The sequence below is a fragment of the Oncorhynchus masou genome, chromosome 5 (assembly GCF_036934945.1).
Source record: "Oncorhynchus masou masou isolate Uvic2021 chromosome 5, UVic_Omas_1.1, whole genome shotgun sequence".
In the NCBI taxonomy this organism is placed as follows: Eukaryota; Metazoa; Chordata; class Actinopteri; order Salmoniformes; family Salmonidae; genus Oncorhynchus; species Oncorhynchus masou.
The window spans coordinates 91591854-91613570 of NC_088216.1; the positions used below are offsets into that span (position 1 = coordinate 91591854).

The 21717-nt window shown below is 45.5% G+C and overlaps 1 protein-coding gene across 1 annotated transcript in view; it reads right to left on the reverse strand.

Moving 5' to 3' along the window:
* The window catches only part of LOC135540443 (sarcolemmal membrane-associated protein-like), a 147829-nt gene that overhangs the window by 32275 nt on the left and 93837 nt on the right, over nt 1-21717 (reverse strand). The window contains 3 exon segments of the mRNA XM_064967071.1: nt 10933-11133; nt 15323-15382; nt 16224-16304. Coding sequence (XP_064823143.1) covers nt 10933-11133; nt 15323-15382; nt 16224-16304 — 342 coding nt within the window.

Here is a 21717-nt window from a genome sequence, read left to right on the forward strand (position 1 = left end):
CTATATAATATACAACATCTCTCCCCAACTGACCTGGAAACAGATGGCATATACACTATATAATATACAACATCTATCCCCAACTGACCTGGAAACAGATGGTATATACACTATATAATATACAACATCTCTCCCCCAACTGACCTGGAAACAGATGGTATATACACTATATAATATACAACATCTCTCCCCAACTGACCTGGAAACAGATGGTATATACGTTCATATACACTATATAATATACAACATCTCTCCCCAACTGACCTGGAAACAGATGGTATATACACTATATAATATACAACATCTCTCCCCCAACTGACCTGGAAACAGATGGTATATACTTTCATATACACTATATAATATACAACATCTCTCCCCCAACTGACCTGGAAACAGATGGTATATACACTATATAATATACAACATCTCTCCCCAACTGACCTGGAAACAGATGGTATATACTTTCATATACACTATATAATATACAACATCTCTCCTCAACTGACCTGGAAACAGATGGTATATACACTATATAATATACAACATCTCTCCCCCAACTGACCTGGAAACAGATGGCATATACGTTCATATACACTATATAATATACAACATCTCTCCCCAACTGACCTGGAAACAGATGGTATATACACTATATAATATACAACATCTCTCCTCAACTGACCTGGAAACAGATGGCATATACGTTCATATACACTATATAATATACAACATCTCTCCCCAACTGACCTGGAAACAGATGGTATATACTTTCATATACACTATATAATATACAACATCTCTCCCCAACTGACCTGGAAACAGATGGTATATACACTATATAATATACAACATCTCTCCCCCAACTGACCTGGAAACAGATGGTATATACTTTCATATACACTATATAATATACAACATCTCTCCCCCAACTGACCTGGAAACAGATGGTATATACACTATATAATATACAACATCTCTCCCCAACTGACCTGGAAACAGATGGTATATACTTTCATATACACTATATAATATACAACATCTCTCCTCAACTGACCTGGAAACAGATGGTATATACACTATATAATATACAACATCTCTCCTCAACTGACCTGGAAACAGATGGTATATACTTTCATATACACTATATAATATACAACATCTCTCCCCAACTGACCTGGAAACAGATGGCATATACACTATATAATATACAACATCTCTCCCCAACTGACCTGGAAACAGATGGTATATACTTTCATATACACTATATAATATACAACATCTCTCCCCAACTGACCTGGAAACAGATGGCATATACACTATATAATATACAACATCTATCCCCAACTGACCTGGAAACAGATGGTATATACACTAGATAATATACAACATCTCTCCCCAACTGACCTGGAAACAGATGGTATATACACTATATAATATACAACATCTCTCCCCCAACTGACCTGGAAACAGATGGTATATACTTTCATATACACTATATAATATACAACATCTATCCCCAACTGACCTGGAAACAGATGGTATATACACTATATAATATACAACATCTCTCCCCCAACTGACCTGGAAACAGATGGTATATACTTTCATATACACTATATAATATACAACATCTCTCCCCAACTGACCTGGAAACAGATGGTATATACTTTCATATACACTATATAATATGGAATAACTCGTTCCATGACAGCCCGACCAGGTGAATCCAGGTGAAAGATATGATCCCCTATTGATGTCACTTGTTAAATCCACTTCAAATCAGTGTAGATGAAGGGGAGGAGACGGGTTAAAGAAGGATTTAAAAACCTTGAGACAATTGAGACATGGGTTGTGTATATGTGCCATTCAGAGGGTGAATGGGCAAAACAAAAGATGTAAGGTGCCTTTGAACCCCGGGGGTATGGTAGTAGGTGCCCAGGCGAACCGGTTTGTTTCAGAGCTACTGGGTATATAACGCTTAACAGTTTCTAGTGTATATCAAGAATGGTTCACCACCCAAAGGACATCCAGCCAACTTGACAACTGTGGGAAGCATTGGAGTCAAAAGGTGCCAGCATCCCTGTGGAACGCTTGACACCTTGTAGAGTCCATGCCGACTAATTCAGGTTGTTCTGAGTGCAAGTCATTAATAGGAAGATGTCTTTAATGTTTTGTACACTCAGTGTACACTAGATGGCTAAAAGTATGTTGACACCTGCTCTTCGAACATCTCATTACAAAATCTTGGGCATTAACTTACAGTTGGTCCCGCCTTTACTGCTATAACAGCCTCCACTCTTCAGCTTTCCACTAGACAACCTCACTTTGTGCACAGGGGGCATTGTCCTGCTGAAACAGGAAAGGGTCTTCCCCAAACTGTTGCCACAAAGTTGGAAGCATGGAATCATCTAGAATATAATTTCATGCTGAATCGTTAAAATTACCCTTCACTGGAACTAAGGGGCCTAGCCCGAACCATGAAAAACAGCTCTAGACCATTATTCCACCTCCACCAAACTTTACAGTTGGCATTATGCAGTCGGGCAGAACGCGTTTCCACAGCTCCAGAGTCCAATGGCGGCGAGCTTTAGACCACTTAAGACGAAGTTTGGCATTGCGCATGGTGATCTTAGGCTTGTGTGCGGCTACTCGGCCAAGGAAACTCATTTCATGAAGCTCCCAATGAACAACTCTTCGCAGCAACGTCAGCACGAGGCAGTTTGGAACTCGGTAGTGAGTGCTCCAACCTGAAGACAAATATTATGAGCTACGCGCTTCAGAACTCGGCGGTCCCGTTCGGTGAGTTTGTGTGGCCTACCACTTCACGGCTGAGCCGTTGTTGCTCCTAGACTTCACAATAACAGCACTTACAGTTGACTGTAGCATGGCAGAAATGTATAATTGTTTTATAAAAATACTAAACTAAAACATAATTTACATAAGTATTCAGACCCTTCACTCAGTACTTTGTTGAAGCACCTTTGACAGTGATTACAGCCGTGATTCTTCTTGGGTATGATCCTGTGTGGCTCAGTCGGTAGAGCATGGCGCTTGCAACGCCAAGCGTCGTGGGTTCGATTCCCACTGGGGCCACCCATATGCAAAAGTAGTGGCCCCAGCCGACTTGTAAGTCGCTTTGGACAAAAGCGTCTGCTAAATGGGATATATTATGATGCTACAAGCGTGGCACACCTATATTTGGGGGGTTTCTCCCATTCTTCTCTGCAGATCCTCTCAAGCTCTGTCAGGTTGGATGGGGAGCGTCATGGCATTTTCAGGTCTCTCTAGAGATGTTCGGTCGGGTTCAGGTCTGGGCTCTGGTTGGTCCACTCAAGGACGTGTCCCGAAGCCACTGCTGCACTGTCTTGGCTGTGTGCTTAGGGTCGTTGTCCTGTTGGAAGGTGAAACTTCGCCCCAGTCTTAGGTCCTGAGTGCTCTGGAGCAGGTTTTCATCAAGGATCTCTCTGTACTTTGCTCTGTTCATCTTACACTCGATCCTGACTAGTCTCCCAGTCCCTGCCTCTGGAAAAACATCCCCACTGCATGATGCTGCAACCACCATGCTTCACAGTAGGGATGGGGCCAGGTTTCCTGGCATTCAGGCCAAAGAGTTCAATCTTTGTTTCATCAGACCAGAGAATCTTGTTTCTGAGAGTCCTTAGGCAAACTCCAAGCGGGCTGTCATGTGCCTTTTTACTGATGAGTGGCTTCCGTCTGGTTATTCTACCATGTACTTCCGGCGCCGACAGAGATGGCCGCCTCGCTTCGCGTTCCTAGGAAACTATGCAGTTTTTTGTTTTTTTACGTGTTATTTCTTACATTAGTACCCCAGGTCATCTTAGGTTTCATTACATACAGCCGTGAAGAACTACTGTATATAAGATCAGCGTCAACTCACCATCCGTACGACCAAGAATATGTTTTTTGCGACGCGGATCCTGTGTTCTGCCTTACAAACAGGACAACGGAATGGATCGCATGCAGCGACCCAAAAAAACGACTCCGAAAAAGAGGGAAACGTGGCGGTCTCCTGGTCAGACTACGGAGACGGGCACATCGTGCCTCACTTCCTAGCATTCTTCTTGCCAATGTCCAGTCTCTTGACAACAAGGTTGATGAAATCCGAGCAAGGGTAGCATTCCAGAGGGACATCAGAGACTAACGTTCTGTGCTTCACGGAAACATGGCTCACTGGAGAGACGCTATCCGAAGCGGTGCAGCCAACGGGTTTCTCCACGCATCGCGCCGACAGAAACAAACACCTTTCTGGTAAGAAGAGGGGTGGGGGTGTATGCCTTATGGCTAACGAGGCATGGTGTGATGAAAGAAACATACAGGAACTCAAATCCTTCTGTTCACCTGATTTAGAATTCCTCACAATCAAATGTAGACCGCATTATCTACCAAGAGAATTCTCTTCGATTATAATCACAGCTGTATATATCCCCCCCCCAAGCAGACACATCGATGGCTCTGAACAAACTTTATTTAACTCTTTGCAAACTGGAAACCATTTATCCGGAGGCTGCATTCATCGTTGTTGGGGATTTTAACAAGGCTAATCTGAAAACAAGACTCCCTAAATTTTATCAGCATATCGATTGCGCAACCAGGGGCGGAAAAACCTTGGATCACTGTTACTCTAACTTCCGCAACGCATATAAGGCCCTGCCCCGCCCCCTTTCGGAAAAGCTGACCACGACTCCATTTTGCTGATACCTGCCTACAGACAAAAGCTAAAAAAGAAGCTCCCACGCTGAGGTCTGTCCAACGCTGGTCCGACCAAGCTGACTCCACACTCCAAGACTGCTTCCATCACGTGGACTGGGACATGTTTCGTATTGCGTCAAATAATAACATTGACGAATACGCTGATTCGGTGTGCGAGTTCATTAGAACGTGCGTTGAAGATGTCGTTCCCATAGCAACGATTAAAACATTCCCTAACCAGAAACCTTGGATTGATGGCAGCATTCGCGTGAAACTGAAAGCGTGAACCACTGCTTTCAATCAGGGCAAGGTGTCTGGTAACATGACTGAATACAAACAATGCAGCTATTCCCTCCGTAATGCTATCAAACAAGCTAAGCGTCAGTACAGAGACAAAGTAGAATCCCAATTCAACGGCTCAGACACAAGAGGCATGTGGCAGGGTCTACAGTCAATCACGGACGACAGGAAGAAATCCAGCCCAGTCACGGACCAGGATGTCTTGCTCCCAGGCAGACTAAATAACTTTTTTGCCCGCTTTGAGGACAATACAGTGCCACTGACACTGCCTGCAACGGAAAAATGCGGTCTCTCCTTCACTGCAGCCGAGGTGAGTAAAACATTTAAACGTGTTAACCCTCGCAAGGCTGCAGGTCCAGATGGCATCCCCAGCCGCGCCCTCAGAGCATGCGCAGACCAACTGGCTGGTGTGTTTACGGACATATTCAATCAATCCCTATACCAGTCTGCTGTTCCCACATGCTTCAAGAGGGCCACCATTGTTCCTGTTCCCAAGAAAGCTAAGGTAACTGAGCTAAACGACTACCGCCTCGTAGCACTCACTTCCGTCATCATGAAGTGCTTTGAGAGACTAGTCAAGGACCATATCACCTCCACCCTACCTGACACCCTAGACCCACTCCAATTTGCTTACCGCTCAAATAGGTCCACAGACGATGCAATCTCAACCACACTGCACACTGCCCTAACCCACCTGGACAAGAGGAATACCTATGTGAGAATGCTGTTCATCGACTACAGCTCGGCATTCAACACCATAGTACCCTCCAAGCTCGTCATCAAGCTCGAGACCCTGGGTCTCGACCCCGCCCTGTGCAACTGGGTACTGGACTTCCTGACGGGCCGCCCCCAGGTGGTGAGGGTAGGTAACAACATCTCCTCCCCGCTGATCCTCAACACTGGGGCCCCACAAGGGTGCGTTCTGAGCCCTCTCCTGTACTCCCTGTTCACCCACGACTGCGTGGCCACGCACGCCTCCAACTCAATCATCAAGTTTGCGGACGACACAACAGTGGTAGGCTTGATTACCAACGACGACGAGACGGCCAACAGGGAGGAGGTGAGGGCCCTCGGAGTGTGGTGTCAGGAAAATAACCTCACACTCAATGTCAACAAAACTAAGGAGATGATTGTGGACTTCAGGAAACAGCAGAGGGAACACCCCCCTATCCACATCGATGGAACAGTAGTGGAGAGAGTAGCAAGTTTTAAGTTCCTCGGCATACACATCACAGACAAACTTAATTGGTCCACTCACATAGACAGCATCGTGAAGAAGGCGCAGCAGCGCCTCTTCAACCTCAGGAGGCTGAATAAATTCGGCTTGTCACCAAAAGCACTCACAAACTTCTACAGATGCACAATCGAGAGCATCCTGGCGGGCTGTATCACCGCCTGGTACGGCAACTGCTCCGCCCTCAACCGTAAGGCTCTCCAGAGGGTAGTGAGGTCTGCACAACGCATCACCGGGGGCAAACTACCTGCCCTCCAGGACACCTACACCACCCGATGTTACAGGAAGGCCATAAAGATCATCAAGGACATCAACCACCCGAGCCACTGCCTGTTCACCCCGCTATCATCCAGAAGGCGAGGTCAGTACAGGTGCATCAAAGCTGGGACCGAGAGACTGAAAAACAGCTTCTATCTCAAGGCCATCAGACTGTTAAACAGCCACCACTAACATTGAGTGGCTGCTGCCAACACACTGACACTGACTCAACTCCAGCCAATTTAATAATGGGAATTGATGGGAAATGATGTAAATATATCACTAGCCACTTTAAACAATGCTACCTTATATAATGTTACCTACCCTACATTATTCATCTCATATGCATACGTATATACTGTACTCTATCATCGACTGCATCCTTATGTAATACATGTATCACTAGCCACTTTAACTATGCCACTTTGTTTACATACTCATCTCATATGTATATACTGTACTCGATACCATTTACATCATTTAAGTCATTTAGCAGACGCTCTTATCCAGAGCGACTTACAAATTGGTGAATTCACCTTCTGACATCCAGTGGAACAGCCACTTTACAATAGTGCATCTAAATCATTTAAGGGGGGGGGGGGGTGAGAAGGATTACTTATCCTATCCTAGGTATTCCTTGAAGAGGTGGGGTTTCAGGTGTCTCCGGAAGGTGGTGATTGACTCCGCTGTCCGGCCTACTGTATCTTGCCTATGCTGCTCTGTACCATCACTCATTCATATATCCTTATGTACATATTCTTTATCCCCTTACACTGTGTATAAGACAGTAAGTTTAGGAATTGTTAGTTAGATTACTTGTTGGTTATTACTGCATTGTCGGAACTAGAAGCACAAGCATTTCGCTACACTCGCATTAACATCTGCTAACCATGTGTATGTGACAAATAAATTTGATTTGATTTGATTTAAAGGCCTGGTTGCTGGAGTGCTGCAGAAATGGTTGTCCTTCTGGAAGGTTCTCTCATCTCCACAGAGGAACTCTGTGATTTTGTACGTAATATTTCTGCAACCGTATCTTACGGAAGAAAAGAGCTTCTGGATATCAGGACAGCGATCACTCACCTCGGATTAGACAAAGATTTCTTCAACAACAACAACAAGCAGGACTCACACGAAATTCTCCAAACACCCCAATTATTCGCAAAAGGCGTAGAGGACGAAGAACCGGACGCACAGAAGGCAACTAGGAAAGCTGCCGCTACCGTCAATATTACTTGGACGATAAACTAGACGAGATCACGAATATCCTACCAACGAGACTGTGATATCCTATGCTTCACGGAACTGTGGCTAAATGACGACATGGATATTCAGCTAGCACCAGCAGGATAGAACAGCACACTCCGGTAAGACGAGGGGGGGGCGGTCTGTGCATATTTGTAAACAACAGCTGGTGCATGATATCTAAGGAAGTCTCTAGATTTTTGCTCGCTTGAAGTAGAGTATATTGTGATAAACTGCAGGCCATACAACTTGCCTAGAGAGTTCTCATCTATACTTTTCATGGCTGTTTATTTACCACCACAGACAGATGCTGGCACTAAGACCGCACTCAGTCAGCTGTATAAGGAAATAAGCAAATATTTCGCCATAAGCAAACAGGAAACCACTCACCCAGAGGCGGCGCTCCTAGTGGCCGGAGACTTTAATGCAGGGAAACCTAAATCAGTTCTACCAAATCTCTATCAACACGTTAAATGTACAACCAGAGGAAAACAATTCTAGATCACCTTTACTCCACATGTACAAAGCTCTCCCTCGCCCTCCATTTGGTAAATCTGACCATAATTCTATCCTCCTGATTACTGCTTACAAGCAAATATTAAAGCAGGAAGCACCCGTGACTCGGTATATAAAAAAGTGGTCATATGAAGCAGATGCTAAACTACAGGACTGTTTTGCTATCACAGACTGGAACATGTTCTGGGATTCTTCCGATGGCATTGAGGAGTACACCACATCAGTCACTGGCTTTATCAATAAGTGCATTGAGGACGTTGTCCCCACAGTGACTGTACGTACATACCCCAACCAGAAGCCATGGATTTAAGGTAACATTCGCACTGAGTTAAAGGGAAGAGCTGCCGCTTTCAAGGTGCGGGACTCTAACCCGGAAGCTTACAAGAAATCCCTCTATGCCCTGCGACGAACCATCAAACAGGCAAAGCGCCATTACAGGGCTTGAATCATACTACACCGGCTCCGACGCTCTTCGGATGTGGCAGGGTTGGAAACTATTACAGACTACAAAGGGAAGCACGGCCGCGAGCTGCCCAGTGACACAAGCCTACCAGACAAGCTAAATCACTTCTATGCTCGCTTCGAGGCAAGCAACACTGAGACATGCATGAGAGCATCAGCTGTTCCGGACGACTGTGTGATCACGCTCTCCGTAGCCGACATGAGTAAGACCTTTAAACAGGTCAACATTACACAAGGCTGCGGGTCCAGATGGATTACCAGGATGTGTGCTCCAATTTGCATTCCGCCCAAACAGATCCACAGATGACCACAATCTCTATTGCACTTCACACTGCCCTTTCCCACCTGGACAAAAGGAACACCTCTGAGAATGCTGTTCATTGACTACAGCTCAGCGTTCAACACCATAGTACCCTCAAAGCTCCTCACCAAGCTAAGGAACCTGGGACTAAACACCTCCCTCATAACTGGATCCTGGACCTCCTGACGGGACGCCCCCCAGGTGGTGAGGGTAGGTAGCAACACATCTGCCACGCTGATCTTCAACACTGGAGCTCCCCAGAGGTTCATGCTCAGTCCCCTCCTGTACTCCCTGTTCACCCACGACTGCATGGCCAGGTACGACTCCAACACCATCATTCAGTTTGCTGATGACCCAACAGTGGTAGGCCTGATCACCGACAATGACGAGACAGCTTATTGGGAGGAGGTCAGAGACCTGGCCGTGTGATGCCAGAATAACAACCTATCCCTCAACGTAACCAAGACTAAGGAGATGATTGTGAACTACAGGAAAAGGAGCACCAAGCATGTCCCCATTCTCATCGATGGGGCTGTAGTGGAGCAGGTTGAGTGCTTCAAATTCCTTGGTGTCCACATCAACAACAAACTAGATTGGTCCAAACAAACCAAGACAGTCATGAAGAGGTCACGACAAAGCCTATTCCCCCTCAGGAGACTGAAAAGATTTGGCATGGGTCATGAGATCCTCAAAAGGTTCTACAGCTGCAACATCGAGAGCATCCTGACTGGTTGCATCACTGCCTGGTACGGCAACTGCTCGGAGTACGACTGCAAGGCACTTCAGAGGGTTAGTGCGTATGGCCCAGTACATCACTGGGGCAAAGCTGCCTGCCATCCAGGCGGTGTCACCAGGCGGTGTCAGAGGAAGGCCCTAAAAATTGTCAAAGACTCAAGCCACCCCAGTCATAGACTGTTCTCTCTACTACCGCAAGCTGTACCGGAGTGCCAAGTCTAGGACAAAAAGACTTCTCAACAGTTTTTACCCCCAAGCCATAAGACTCCTGAACAGGTAACCAAATGGCTACCCAGACTATTTGCATTGTGTTCCCCCTCAACCCCTCTTTTATGCTGCTGCTACTCTCTGTTTATCATATATGCATAGTCACTTTAACCGTACATACTACCTGAATCAGCCTGACTAACCGGTGTCTGTATATAGCCTTGCTACTCTTTTTCACTACCCCAAATGTATTTTGACTGTTGTTTAATTTCTTTACTTACCCACACACACACACACCTTTTTGTTTCTGCACCATTGGTTAGAGCCTGTAAGTAAGCATTTCAAGGTAGGAAGTGCAACTTGACTCCATAGACTCCATAGACACTGTGTATTCTGTGTATAAACTTTGATTATACCTGTTGTAGTTGGGGCACGTGACATATAAACTTTGATTTGAAGAGAAATAAATAATATTTGGAGAATAAAGCATTTTTGAAATCAGACACGATGGGTAGATTAACAAGATGTTTATCTTTCCTTTGCTGTATTGGGCTTGTTAATGTGTGAAAGATACATATTTCTAAAACATATTTTGGAATTTCGCGCACTGCCTTTTCAGAGGAATGTTGTTGAGGGAAAGAAAGGTTAACTCTAGTTACCTCCCTCTGCAGGGACCGATCGGTACCATCCTCCCTCTGCAGGGACCGATTGGTACCATCCTCCCTCTGCAGGGACCGATCGGTACCATCCTCCCTCTGCAGGGACCGATCGGTACCATCCTCCCTCTGCAGGTACCGATCGGTACCATCCTCCCTCTGCAGGTACCGATCGGTACCATCCTCCCTCTGCAGGTACCGATCGGTACCATCCTTCCTCTGCAGGTACCGATCGGTACCATCCTCCCTCTACAGGGACCGATCGGTACCATCCTCCCTCTACAGGGACCGATCGGTACTATACTCACTCTGTAGGTACTGGATCTGCTTGGCTGACTCCTCAGTCTGCTGCCTGTTACTCCTCCTCTCCTCCCCCAGTAAGGCCTGGAGCTGCAGACACTTCTGCTTGCCTGTGTTGGCCAACTCCTGGGCCTCCAGCAGCTCTCTGTGGAGGTGGTGAATCACCTGCTCTCTGTCCCCAGGCTCCAGGTTGGCCATCCGCAGCTCATCTAGACCAGGACAGACAGGTGGGATATAGTTAGATATAGGCATAAAGGAAAGGAAGGAGATGAGGGTGCTAGAGCGGTGGGTGGGATCTGAACCCATGCTGGCAGCTGTACAAAGTACATGTGATGCAGAGGCTGGAGCTTAGATTGAAAGGCCACAGAAAAACTTATCAAAGTCAGTTGTGTATTTATGTTTTCATAATTGATCAGGAAGTTATGGATAGGGTTGTGCAGCATGCAGATGATCATACCGTTTATGTCCCATACAGGGGTATATGGTATTCCCCAATGTGCACAGAAGAAGCGCTATTTAAAATAAGACCTGGATCTGGATCCAGGAGGGGGTTGAATGTCTCAGCTGTTACCAAGAAGCTTGATCTTGACAGCGAGCAAGTTATCAAACCACATGCATAGCTGGAGCCCTGAGCTGGATAATAATATGCACGGGCGTAGCAGACATCTCTGCGAGGCGTCGGTATTTCCAAATACCCCAGCATACGTTATATCGCCACGCCTTGATATGGACATCTGTACCGTATCTGTATACCCACCACACGTGGCTGCCTGTTACTCAAAGGATTGGTGACACAATACAGTGACGAACAACCAACCACGGCTCGGCCTCAGTCACTAAGTAATACGGTTCACGTGGGTGTATTGTAAGTCCTTTCAGATGAGGACCCACTCCTCGACCAGCCCATTCTACCCCATACCCCCTCCAGCAGCCACTCTGTCAGGGTCCACCAACCCTACCCCCTCCAGCAGCCACTCTGTCAGGGTCCACCACCCCAACCCTAGTCCCTCCAGCAGCCATTCTGTCAGGGTCCACCACCCCAACCCTAGTCCCTCCAGCAGCCACTCTGTCAGGGTCCACCACCCCAACCCTAGTCCCTCCAGCAGCCATTCTGTCAGGGTCCACCACCCCAACCCTAGTCCCTCCAGCAGCCATTCTGTCAGGGTCCACCACCCCAACCCTAGTCCCTCCAGCAGCCACTCTGTCAGGGTCCACCACCCCAACACTACCCCCTCCAGAAGCCACTCTGTCAGGGTCCACCACCCCAACCCTACCCCCTCCAGCAGCCACTCTGTCAGGGTCCACCACCCCAACACTACCCCCTCCAGCAGCCACTCTGTCAGGGTCCACCACCCCAACCCTACCCCCTCCAGCAGCCACTCTGTCAGGGTCCACCACCCCAACCCTACCCCCTCCAGCAGCCACTCTGTCAGGGTCCACCACCCCAACCCTACCCCCTCCAGCAGCCACTCTGTCAGGGTCCACCACCCCAACCCTAATCCCTCCAGCAGCCACTCTGCTGGACAGCTGTTGATGCTGAAGGTATAAGATCTATTCCAGGACAAGGTGACAGCTGTCGATGCTGAAGGTATGAGATCTATTCCAGAACAAGGTGACAGCTGTCGATGCTGAAGGTATGAGATCTATTCCAGAACAAGGTGACAGCTGTCGATGCTGAAGGTATAAGATCTATTCCAGGACAAGGTGACAGCTGTCGATGCTGAAGGTATAAGATCTATTCCAGAACAAGGTGACAGCTGTCGATGCTGAAGGTATAAGATCTATTCTAGAACAAGGTGACAGCTGTCGATGCTGAAGGTATAAGATCTATTCCAGGACAAGGTGACAGCTGTTGATGCTGAAGGTATGAGATCTATTCCAGAACAAGGTGACAGCTGTCGATGCTGAAGGTATGAGATCTATTCCAGAACAAGGTGACAGCTGTCGATGCTGAAGGTATGAGATCTATTCCAGAACAAGGTGACAGCTGTCGATGCTGAAGGTATAAGATCTATTCCAGAACAAGGTGACAGCTGTCGATGCTGAAGGTATAAGATCTATTCCAGAACAAGGTGACAGCTGTCGATGCTGAAGGTATGAGATCTATTCCAGAACAAGGTGACAGCTGTCGATGCTGAAGGTATGAGATCTATTCCAGAACAAGGTGACAGCTGTCGATGCTGAAGGTATAAGATCTATTCTAGAACAAGGTGACAGCTGTTGATGCTGAAGGTATGAGATCTATTCCAGAACAAGGTGACAGCTGTCGATGCTGAAGGTATGAGATCTATTCCAGAACAAGGTGACAGCTGTTGATACTGAAGGTATAAGATCTATTCTAACACCCTGACTAATGCAATTGCATGTTGTTGTGACTGTCTTAAAGAAAACCCTTTGAGTTCTATTAGATAAATAGCTCTGAATCCACAATATGGCAGAGGTTGAAAAGCCATAACACATATGTTTTCTCAACAACAGGTTATGGTCAATAATATCAAAGGCTGCACTGAAATCTAACAGATCAGCTCCCACAATCACCTTACTATCAATTTCTTTCAACCAATCATCAGTCATGTGTGTCAGTGCAGTACATGTCGAGTGCCCTTCTCTATAAGCATGCTGAAAGTCTGTTGTTCATTTGTTTACAGAGAAATAGCATTGTATTTGTTAAAGGAGGTGTGATGGAGCTTTTCTGGTGACACTGTCTGTGATTTATTTAGAATTCAAGTCACACTTAACCAGCATGGCTTCCACAGCATTCTGCAGCGATACGCCATCCCATCTGGTTTGTGCTTAGTGGGACTATCATTTGTTTTTCAACTGGACAGTGACACAACACACCTTTAGGCTGTGTACGGGATATTTGACCCAGAAGAAGAGTGATGGAGTGCTGCATCAGATGACCTGGCCTCCACAATCCCCCGACCTCAACCCAATTGAGATGGTTTGGGATGAGTCGGACCGCAGAGTGAAGGAAAAGCAGCAAACAAGTGCTCAGCATATTTGGGAACTCCTTCAAGACTGTTGGAAAAGCATTCCAGGTGAAGCTGGTTGAGAGAATGACAAGAGTGTGCAAAGCTGTCAACAAGGCAAACGGTGGCTACTTTGAAGGATCTCAAATATAAAATATATTTTAATTTGCTTAACACTTTTTTGGTTACTACATGATTCCATGTGTTATTTCATAGTGTTGATGTCTTCACTATTATTCCACAACGTAGGAAACAAAAAAAAGAAAGAAAAATCCTTGAATGAGTATGTGTTCTAAAACTTTTGACCGGTAGTGTATTTAATGGAGTCACCCAGGCACCAGGCAGGTTTGGCCTCCCCATCCCTAAAGCTCCATATATATTCAATAGTCCCCCAGGCACCATACAGGTTTGGCCTCCCCATCCCTAAAGCTCCATATATATTCAATAGTCTCCCAGAGACCAGCCAGGTTTGGCCTCCCCATCCCTAAAGCTCCACATATATATATATATACATATATATATACACATCTATCTATCCATATATTATAGTCCCCCAGGCACCCAGGTTTCCCTAAATCCATATATATTCAATAGTCCCCCAGGCACCAGGCAGGTTTGGCCTCCCCATAAATCCATATATATTCAATAGTCCCCCAGGCACCATACAGGTTTGGCCTCCCCATCCCTAAAGCTCCATATATATTCAATAGTCCCCCAGAGCACCATAGGTTTGGCCTCCCCCATCCCTAAAGCTCCATATATATTCAATAGTCCCCCAGGCACCATATCCCCATCCCTAAAGCTCCATATATATTATATCCCCCAGGCACCAGGCAGGTTTGGCCTCCCCATAAAGCTCCATATATATTCAATAGTCCCCCAGGCACCATATATCCCCAAAGCTACATATATTCAATAGTCCCCCAGGCACCATACAGGTTTGGCCTCCCCAGGCACCCCTAAAGCTCCATATATATATTCAATAGTTTCCCCCAGCTCCATATATATTCAATAGTCCCCCAGGCACCATACAGGTTTGGCCTCCCCATCCCTAAAGCTCCATATATATTCAATAGTCCCCCATAGGTTTGGCCTCCCCATATCCATATATATAATATCCCCCAGGCACCCATATGGCCTCCCCATCCCTAAATCCATATATATTCAATAGTCCCCCAGGCACCAGGCAGGTTTGGCCTCCCCATCCCTAAAGCTCCATATATATATATATATATATATATATATATATATATAGCTATATATATATATATATATATATATATATATCATATATATATATATATCATATATATATATATATATATATATATATTCAGCCAGGTTTGGCACTGTTGATCCATCCAGCTACCTCTCGACAACAGATTTTATGGCAATGAGACGCAATACAACATTAAATATGTATTACCTTTGAGCAGGGCGACCCTGTTCTGTGGCTCGTTCAGTTCACGATCATCCATGTTTCCATCTACACACACATACAGAGACAGAGAGAAGGAAGAGGAGAGGAGAGAGGAGAGGAAGAGGAGAGAAAGAGGAGAGGGGAGAGAAAGAGAGGAAGAGGAGAGAGGAGAAGGGATAGGTAGAGGAGAGAGGAGAGGAAGAGGAGAGATGAGAGGTAGAGGAGAGGAGAAGGAGGAGAGGTAGAGGAGAGAGGATAGGTAGAGGAGAGGAGAGAGGAGAGAGAAGAGGAGAGAGGAGAGGGAGAGAGGAGAGGTAGAGGAGAGAGGAAAGGTAGAGGAGAGGAGAAGGAGAGATAGAGGAGAGAGGAAAGGTAGAGGAGAGAGGAAAGTGAGAGAGGAGAGGAAGAGGAGAGGAAGAGCAGAGAGAAGAGGAGAGAGGAAAGTGAGAGAGGAGAGGTAGAGGAGAGAGGAGAGGAGGAGAGAGGAGAGGAAGAGGAGGAGGAGAGAAAGAGTGAACAGGGAGAGGAAGAGGATTGAACAGTGAGCTAGGACCAGACCAGGACAAACAAGAAAACTAAACGACAGTAAGCCTATAGTTATTCCATGTTCTGGACACAACACTGCTAATATAATTTCCTCATTCAGGGTTCAAATAATACAAAAATACATTTACATAGTTACAATGTTAATATCGTACGCATATGGACATGTTTTTAGTTCATAAACATGAAGACTAATTCATTAACTTCATGAATTAATATACAAAGTCTAATTATTTCACTTTTTCAGTCCTCATAAATGAATAGGAAATATCTACGTACCTCTGACAATTTCACAATTGTTAATATTTTAGCCAAAAAGATGTCTTGTTTATATATTTAAACATTTGACTATTTCTGATGTTACCTGACTTGTCGTCACTGCTGTGGTTCTGGCTGGGGCTCAGTGTATCTGACATTTCAGAGTCTTTAGCATCCAGTTGGTTTTCTACAGAGCGACAGGAAGATACAACTTACAACAGGGGACAACTACTATAAAACACTCTCAGAACACTGAAATAACATGTGGAATGTTGTCCCACTCCTCTTAAATTGCTCTGTGAAGTTGCTGGATATTGGTGGGAACTGGAACATTGTCATACAGGTCGATCCAGAGCATCCCAAACATGCTCAATGGGTGACATGTCTGGTAAGTATGGAGGCCATGGAAGAACTTGAACATTTTCAGCTTCCAGGAATTGTGTCCAAATCCTTGTGACATGGGGCCGTGCTTTATCATGCTGAAACATGAGGTGATGGAGGTGGATGAACAGCACAGCTAAGGGCCTCAGGATCTCATCACGGTATCTCTGTGCATTCAAATGACCATTGAAAAATGCCATTGTGTTTGTTGTCCGTAGATTATGCCTGCCTGCCCATACCATAACCCCACCACCACGGGGCACTCTGTTCAGAACGGTGACATCAGCAAACCACTCGCACACACGACGCCATACTGCCAGGAACAGTTGAAACCGGGATTCATCCGTGAACACGTCTCAAGTGTGCCAGTGGCCATCGAAGCTGAGCATTTGAAGTCTGTTACAACGCTGAATTGGTGAGGACGACGAGCACGCAGAAGAGCTTCCCTGAGACGGTTTCTGACAGTTTGTGCAGAAATCTTTGGTCGTGTAAAATCAGTTTCATCAGCTGTCCACCAGGCTGGTCTCAGACGATCCCACAGGTGAAGAAGCCAGATGTGGAGGTCCTGGGCTGGCGTGGTTACACATGGTCTGAGGTACTGAGGCAGGTTGGACATACTGCCAAATTCACTAAAACAAAGTTGGAGGCGGCTAATGGTTGAGAAATGAACATTCAACAATCTGGGAACAGCTATGGTGAACATTCCTGCAGTCAGCATGCTAATTGCGCACACCCTCAAAACTTGAGAAATCTGTGGCATTGTGTTATGACAAAATTGCACATTTTAGAGTGGCCATTTATTGTGCCCAGCACAAGGTGCACCTATGTAATGATCATGCTGTTTAATCAGCTTCTTGATATGCCACACCTGTCAGGTGAATACATTATCTTGGCAACGGAAATATGCTTGCTAAACAAGGATGTAAAGAAATGTGTGTGCAAAATTTGAGAGAAAAAAGCTTTTGCTCGTATGGAAAAGTTCAGCTCATGAAACATGGGACCAACACTTTACATGTTGTGTTTCTATTGTTGTTCAGTGGAGATGGGCTCTGACAGCATACAGGAACCATACGTTCCTGTATATGGGAACAGAGTGATGTGATTCAGTTTGATAAGGGGAACAGAGTGATGTGATTCAGTTTGATAAGGGGAACAGAGTGATGCGATTCAGTTTGATAAGGGGAACAGAGTGATGCGATTCAGTTTGATAAGGGGAACAGAGTGATGAGATTCAGTTTGATAAGGGGAACAGAGTGATGCGATTCAGTTTGATAAGGGGAACAAAGTGATGTGATTCAGTTTGATAAGGGGAACAAAGTGATGTGATTCAGTTTGATAAGGGGAACAGAGTGATGCGATTCAGTTTGATAAGGGGAACAGAGTGATGCGATTCAGTTTGATAAGGGGAACAGAGTGATGTGATTCAGTTTGATAAGGGGAACAGAGTGATGTGATTCAGTTTGATAAGGGGAACAGAGTGATGTGATTCAGTTTGATAAGGGGAACAGAGTGATGTGATTCAGTTTGACAAGGGGAACAGAGTGATGTGATTCAGTTTGACAAGGGGAACAGAGTGATGTGATTCAGTTTGATAAGGGGAACAGAGTGATGTGATTCAGTTTGACAAGGGGAACAGAGTGATGTGATTCAGTTTGACAAGGGGAACAGAGTGATGTGATTCAGTTTGATAAGGGGAACAGAGTGATGTGATTCAGTTTGATAAGGGGAACAGAGTGATGTGATTCAGTTTGATAAGGGGAACAGAGTGATGTGATTCAGTTTGATAAGGGGAACAAAGTGATGTGATTCAGTTTGATAAGGGGAACAAAGTGATGTGATTCTGGTGTGTAATCTGGTGTGTGTACTGTAATATGGTGTGTGTACTGTAATCTGGTGTGTAATCTGGTGTGTGTACTATAATCTGGTGTGTAATCTGGTGTGTGTACTGTAATCTGGTGTGTGTACTGTAATCTGCGTAATTTTGGGGGATTAAGGACATCTGTTGTAACCTCTGACCCTGATTTTTCTGCCCTCATAAGGTCCATTAGTATTCTACCCTTTCACAATGAATGGATGATGCTCACCCTCGTCTCATCTGGTTTCAGAGGAAGATATAAATAGCAGAAGTGTTGTCTGATACAGCTGTATTTTAAACTGGTTTAGCCTGCAGAGACATGACATCAGCTGACCCAAGCCAAAGAGAATAAAGCTGCAGTTTAAACTAGACCGCCCCTGAGCCCAGTTAGGGCCAGACATCCTGAGACAGCCCTCTTCTGCAACTCTGAATAAAACCCCACTTTGAGAAATTATCAGTAGACCATGTTTTTCTCCAGTAGGAGAGGGACTGAAGGTTGTAGACCATTGCTGAATCTTTTAACCATACCAGGTGGTTAAAACTCTTAGACTATCGATACAGACAGAATAAGAACAAGTCTTTGATACTAATTACTAGTCTGCAGCTAGGAATTCGGCATCATTGAACGAGAAGAATGACAACCGCCGAAACATCCATTCTATAACGAATGTGACTCTGAACAATCCCCTCTAACCAAAGAGGGAGAGGGAGAGAAACAGACAATTCTGCAAAAGAAATGAACTTTTGACAAGCGATCAAGACGACACACTGAGCGTTAATATATATATTCATTGCAATTGTTCCCGAATGAGTGAGCGTTCATGTGTAAGGGATTAGCATTTTAATTGTTATAATTAACTCTGTAGGGACTTCTTAGTCGACCCACCATTGCCCCTCTGTCTAACAAGCTGGGTTAGCTGGTAACCATATTTACTGTTTGTTTCTGCATTTCTGTGAATTACTTAGTAATAAAAAAATAATTTAAGACAATTGATGTATGGATGACTCAGTCAAGACTGGGTTCGTGCAGATAACCAACCATTTACAATGTTTGGAATGAGACTATCGTGAGGTAAAATAAATAAATAATTAATCAGAAGACTATTGATCAGATATGAAAATATCTGAAAGGTTATATTGGGAAATTATAACTTTGTAATCTGAATACTTTCCTTGGTGCCCCTACTTCCTAGATAATTACAGTTACACGATTAATTACTTTGATCGCGTTGTCCTAATTACAGGGAATATTTGATAAAACTTTGTCTTCAATTTAATGATAGTAAAGACACGACACAGGCTATATCTGGCATTTCCACAGGATGGTGCTGCTGGACACATACTGGAGCTAATCTCAAATCAAATCAAATTTATTTGTCACATACACATGGTTAGCAGATGTTAATGCGAGTGTAGCGAAATGCTTGTGCTTCTAGTTCCGACAATGCAGTAATAACCAACGAGTAATCTAACTAACAATTCCAAAACTACTACCATATACACACAAGTGTAAAGGGATAAAGAATATGTATATAAAGATATATGAATGAGTGATGGTACAGAGCGGCATAGGCAAGATGCAGTAGATGGTATTGAGTACAGTATATACATATGAGATGAGTAATGTAGGGTATGTAAACAAAGTGGCATAGTTAAAGTGGCTCGTGATACATGTATTACATAAAGATGCAGTAGATGATATAGAGTATAGTATATACGTATACATATGAGATGAATAATGTAGGGTAGGTAACATTATATTAAGTATCATTGTTTAAAGTTGCTAGTGATATATTTTACATCAATTCCCATCAATTCCCATTATTGAAGTGGCTGGAGTTGAGTCAGTGTGTTGGCAGCAGCCACTCAATGTTAGTGATGGCTGTTTAACAGTCTGATGGCCTTGAGATAGAAGCTGTTTTTCAGTCTCTCGGTCCCAGCTTTGATGCACCTGTACTGACCTCGCCTTCTGGATGATAGCGGGGTGAACAGGCAGTGGCTCGGGTGGTTGTTGTCCTTGATGATCTTTATGGCCTTCCTGTGACATCGGGTGGTGTAGGTCTCCTGGAGGGCAGGTAGTTTGCCCCCGGTGATGCGTTGTGCAGACCTCACTACCCTCTGGAGAGCCTTGCGGTTGTGGGTGGAGCAGTTGCCGTACCAGGCGGTGATACAGCCCGCCAGGATGCTCTCAATTGTGCATCTGTAGAAGTCTGTGCGTGCTTTTGGTGACAAGCCAAATTTCTTCAGCCTCCTGAGGTTGAAGAGGCGCTGCTGCGCCTTCTTCACGATGCTGTCTGTGTGGGTGGACAAATTCAGTTTGTCTGTGATGTGTATGCCGAGGAACTTAAAACTTGCTACTCTCTCCACTACTGTTCCATCGATGTGGATAGGGGGGTGTTCCCTCTGCTGTTTCCTGAAGTCCACAATCATCTCCTTAGTTTTGTTGACGTTGAGTGTGAGGTTATTTTCACCACACTCCGAGGGCCTCCTCCCTGTAGGCCGTCTCGTCGTTGTTGGTAATCAAGCCTACCACTGTTGTGTCGTCCGCAAACTTGATAATTGAGTTGGAGGCGTGCGTGGCCACGCAGTCGTGGGTGAACAGGGAGTACAGGAGAGGGCTCAGAACGCACCCTTGTGGGGCCCCAGTGTTGAGGATCAGCGGGGAGGAGATGTTGTTACCTACCCTCACCACCTGGGGGCGGCCCGTCAGGAAGTCCAGTACCCAGTTGCACAGGTATCGAGACCCAGGGTCTCGAGCTTGATGACGAGTTTGGAGGGTACTATGGTGTTAAATGCTGAGCTGTAGTCGATGAACAGCATTCTCACATAGGTATTCCTCTTGTCCAGATGGGTTAGGGCAGTGTGCAGTGTGGTTGAGATTGCATCGTCTGTGGACCTATTTGGGCGGTAAGCAAATTGGAGTGGGTCTAGGGTGTCAGGTCGGGTGGAGGTGATATGGTCCTTGACTAGTCTCTCAAAGCACTTCATGATGACTGAAGTGAGTGCTACGGGGCGGTAGTCGTTTAGCTCAGTTACCTTAGCTTTCTTGGGAACAGGAACAATGGTGGCCCTCTTGAAGCATGTGGGAACAGCAGACTGGGATTGGGATTGATTGAATATGTCAGTAAACACACCAGCATGGTCTGCGCATGCTCTGAGGGCGCGGCTGGGGATGCCGCCTGGGCCTGCAGCCTTGCGAGGGTTAACACGTTTAAATGTTTTACTCACCTCGGCTGCAGTGAAGGAGAGTCCGCATGCTTTAGTTGCGGGCCGTGTCAGAGGCACTGTATTGTCCTCAAAGCGGGCAAAAAAGTTATTTACTCTGCCTGGGAGCAAGACATCCTGGTCCGTGACTGAGCTGGAT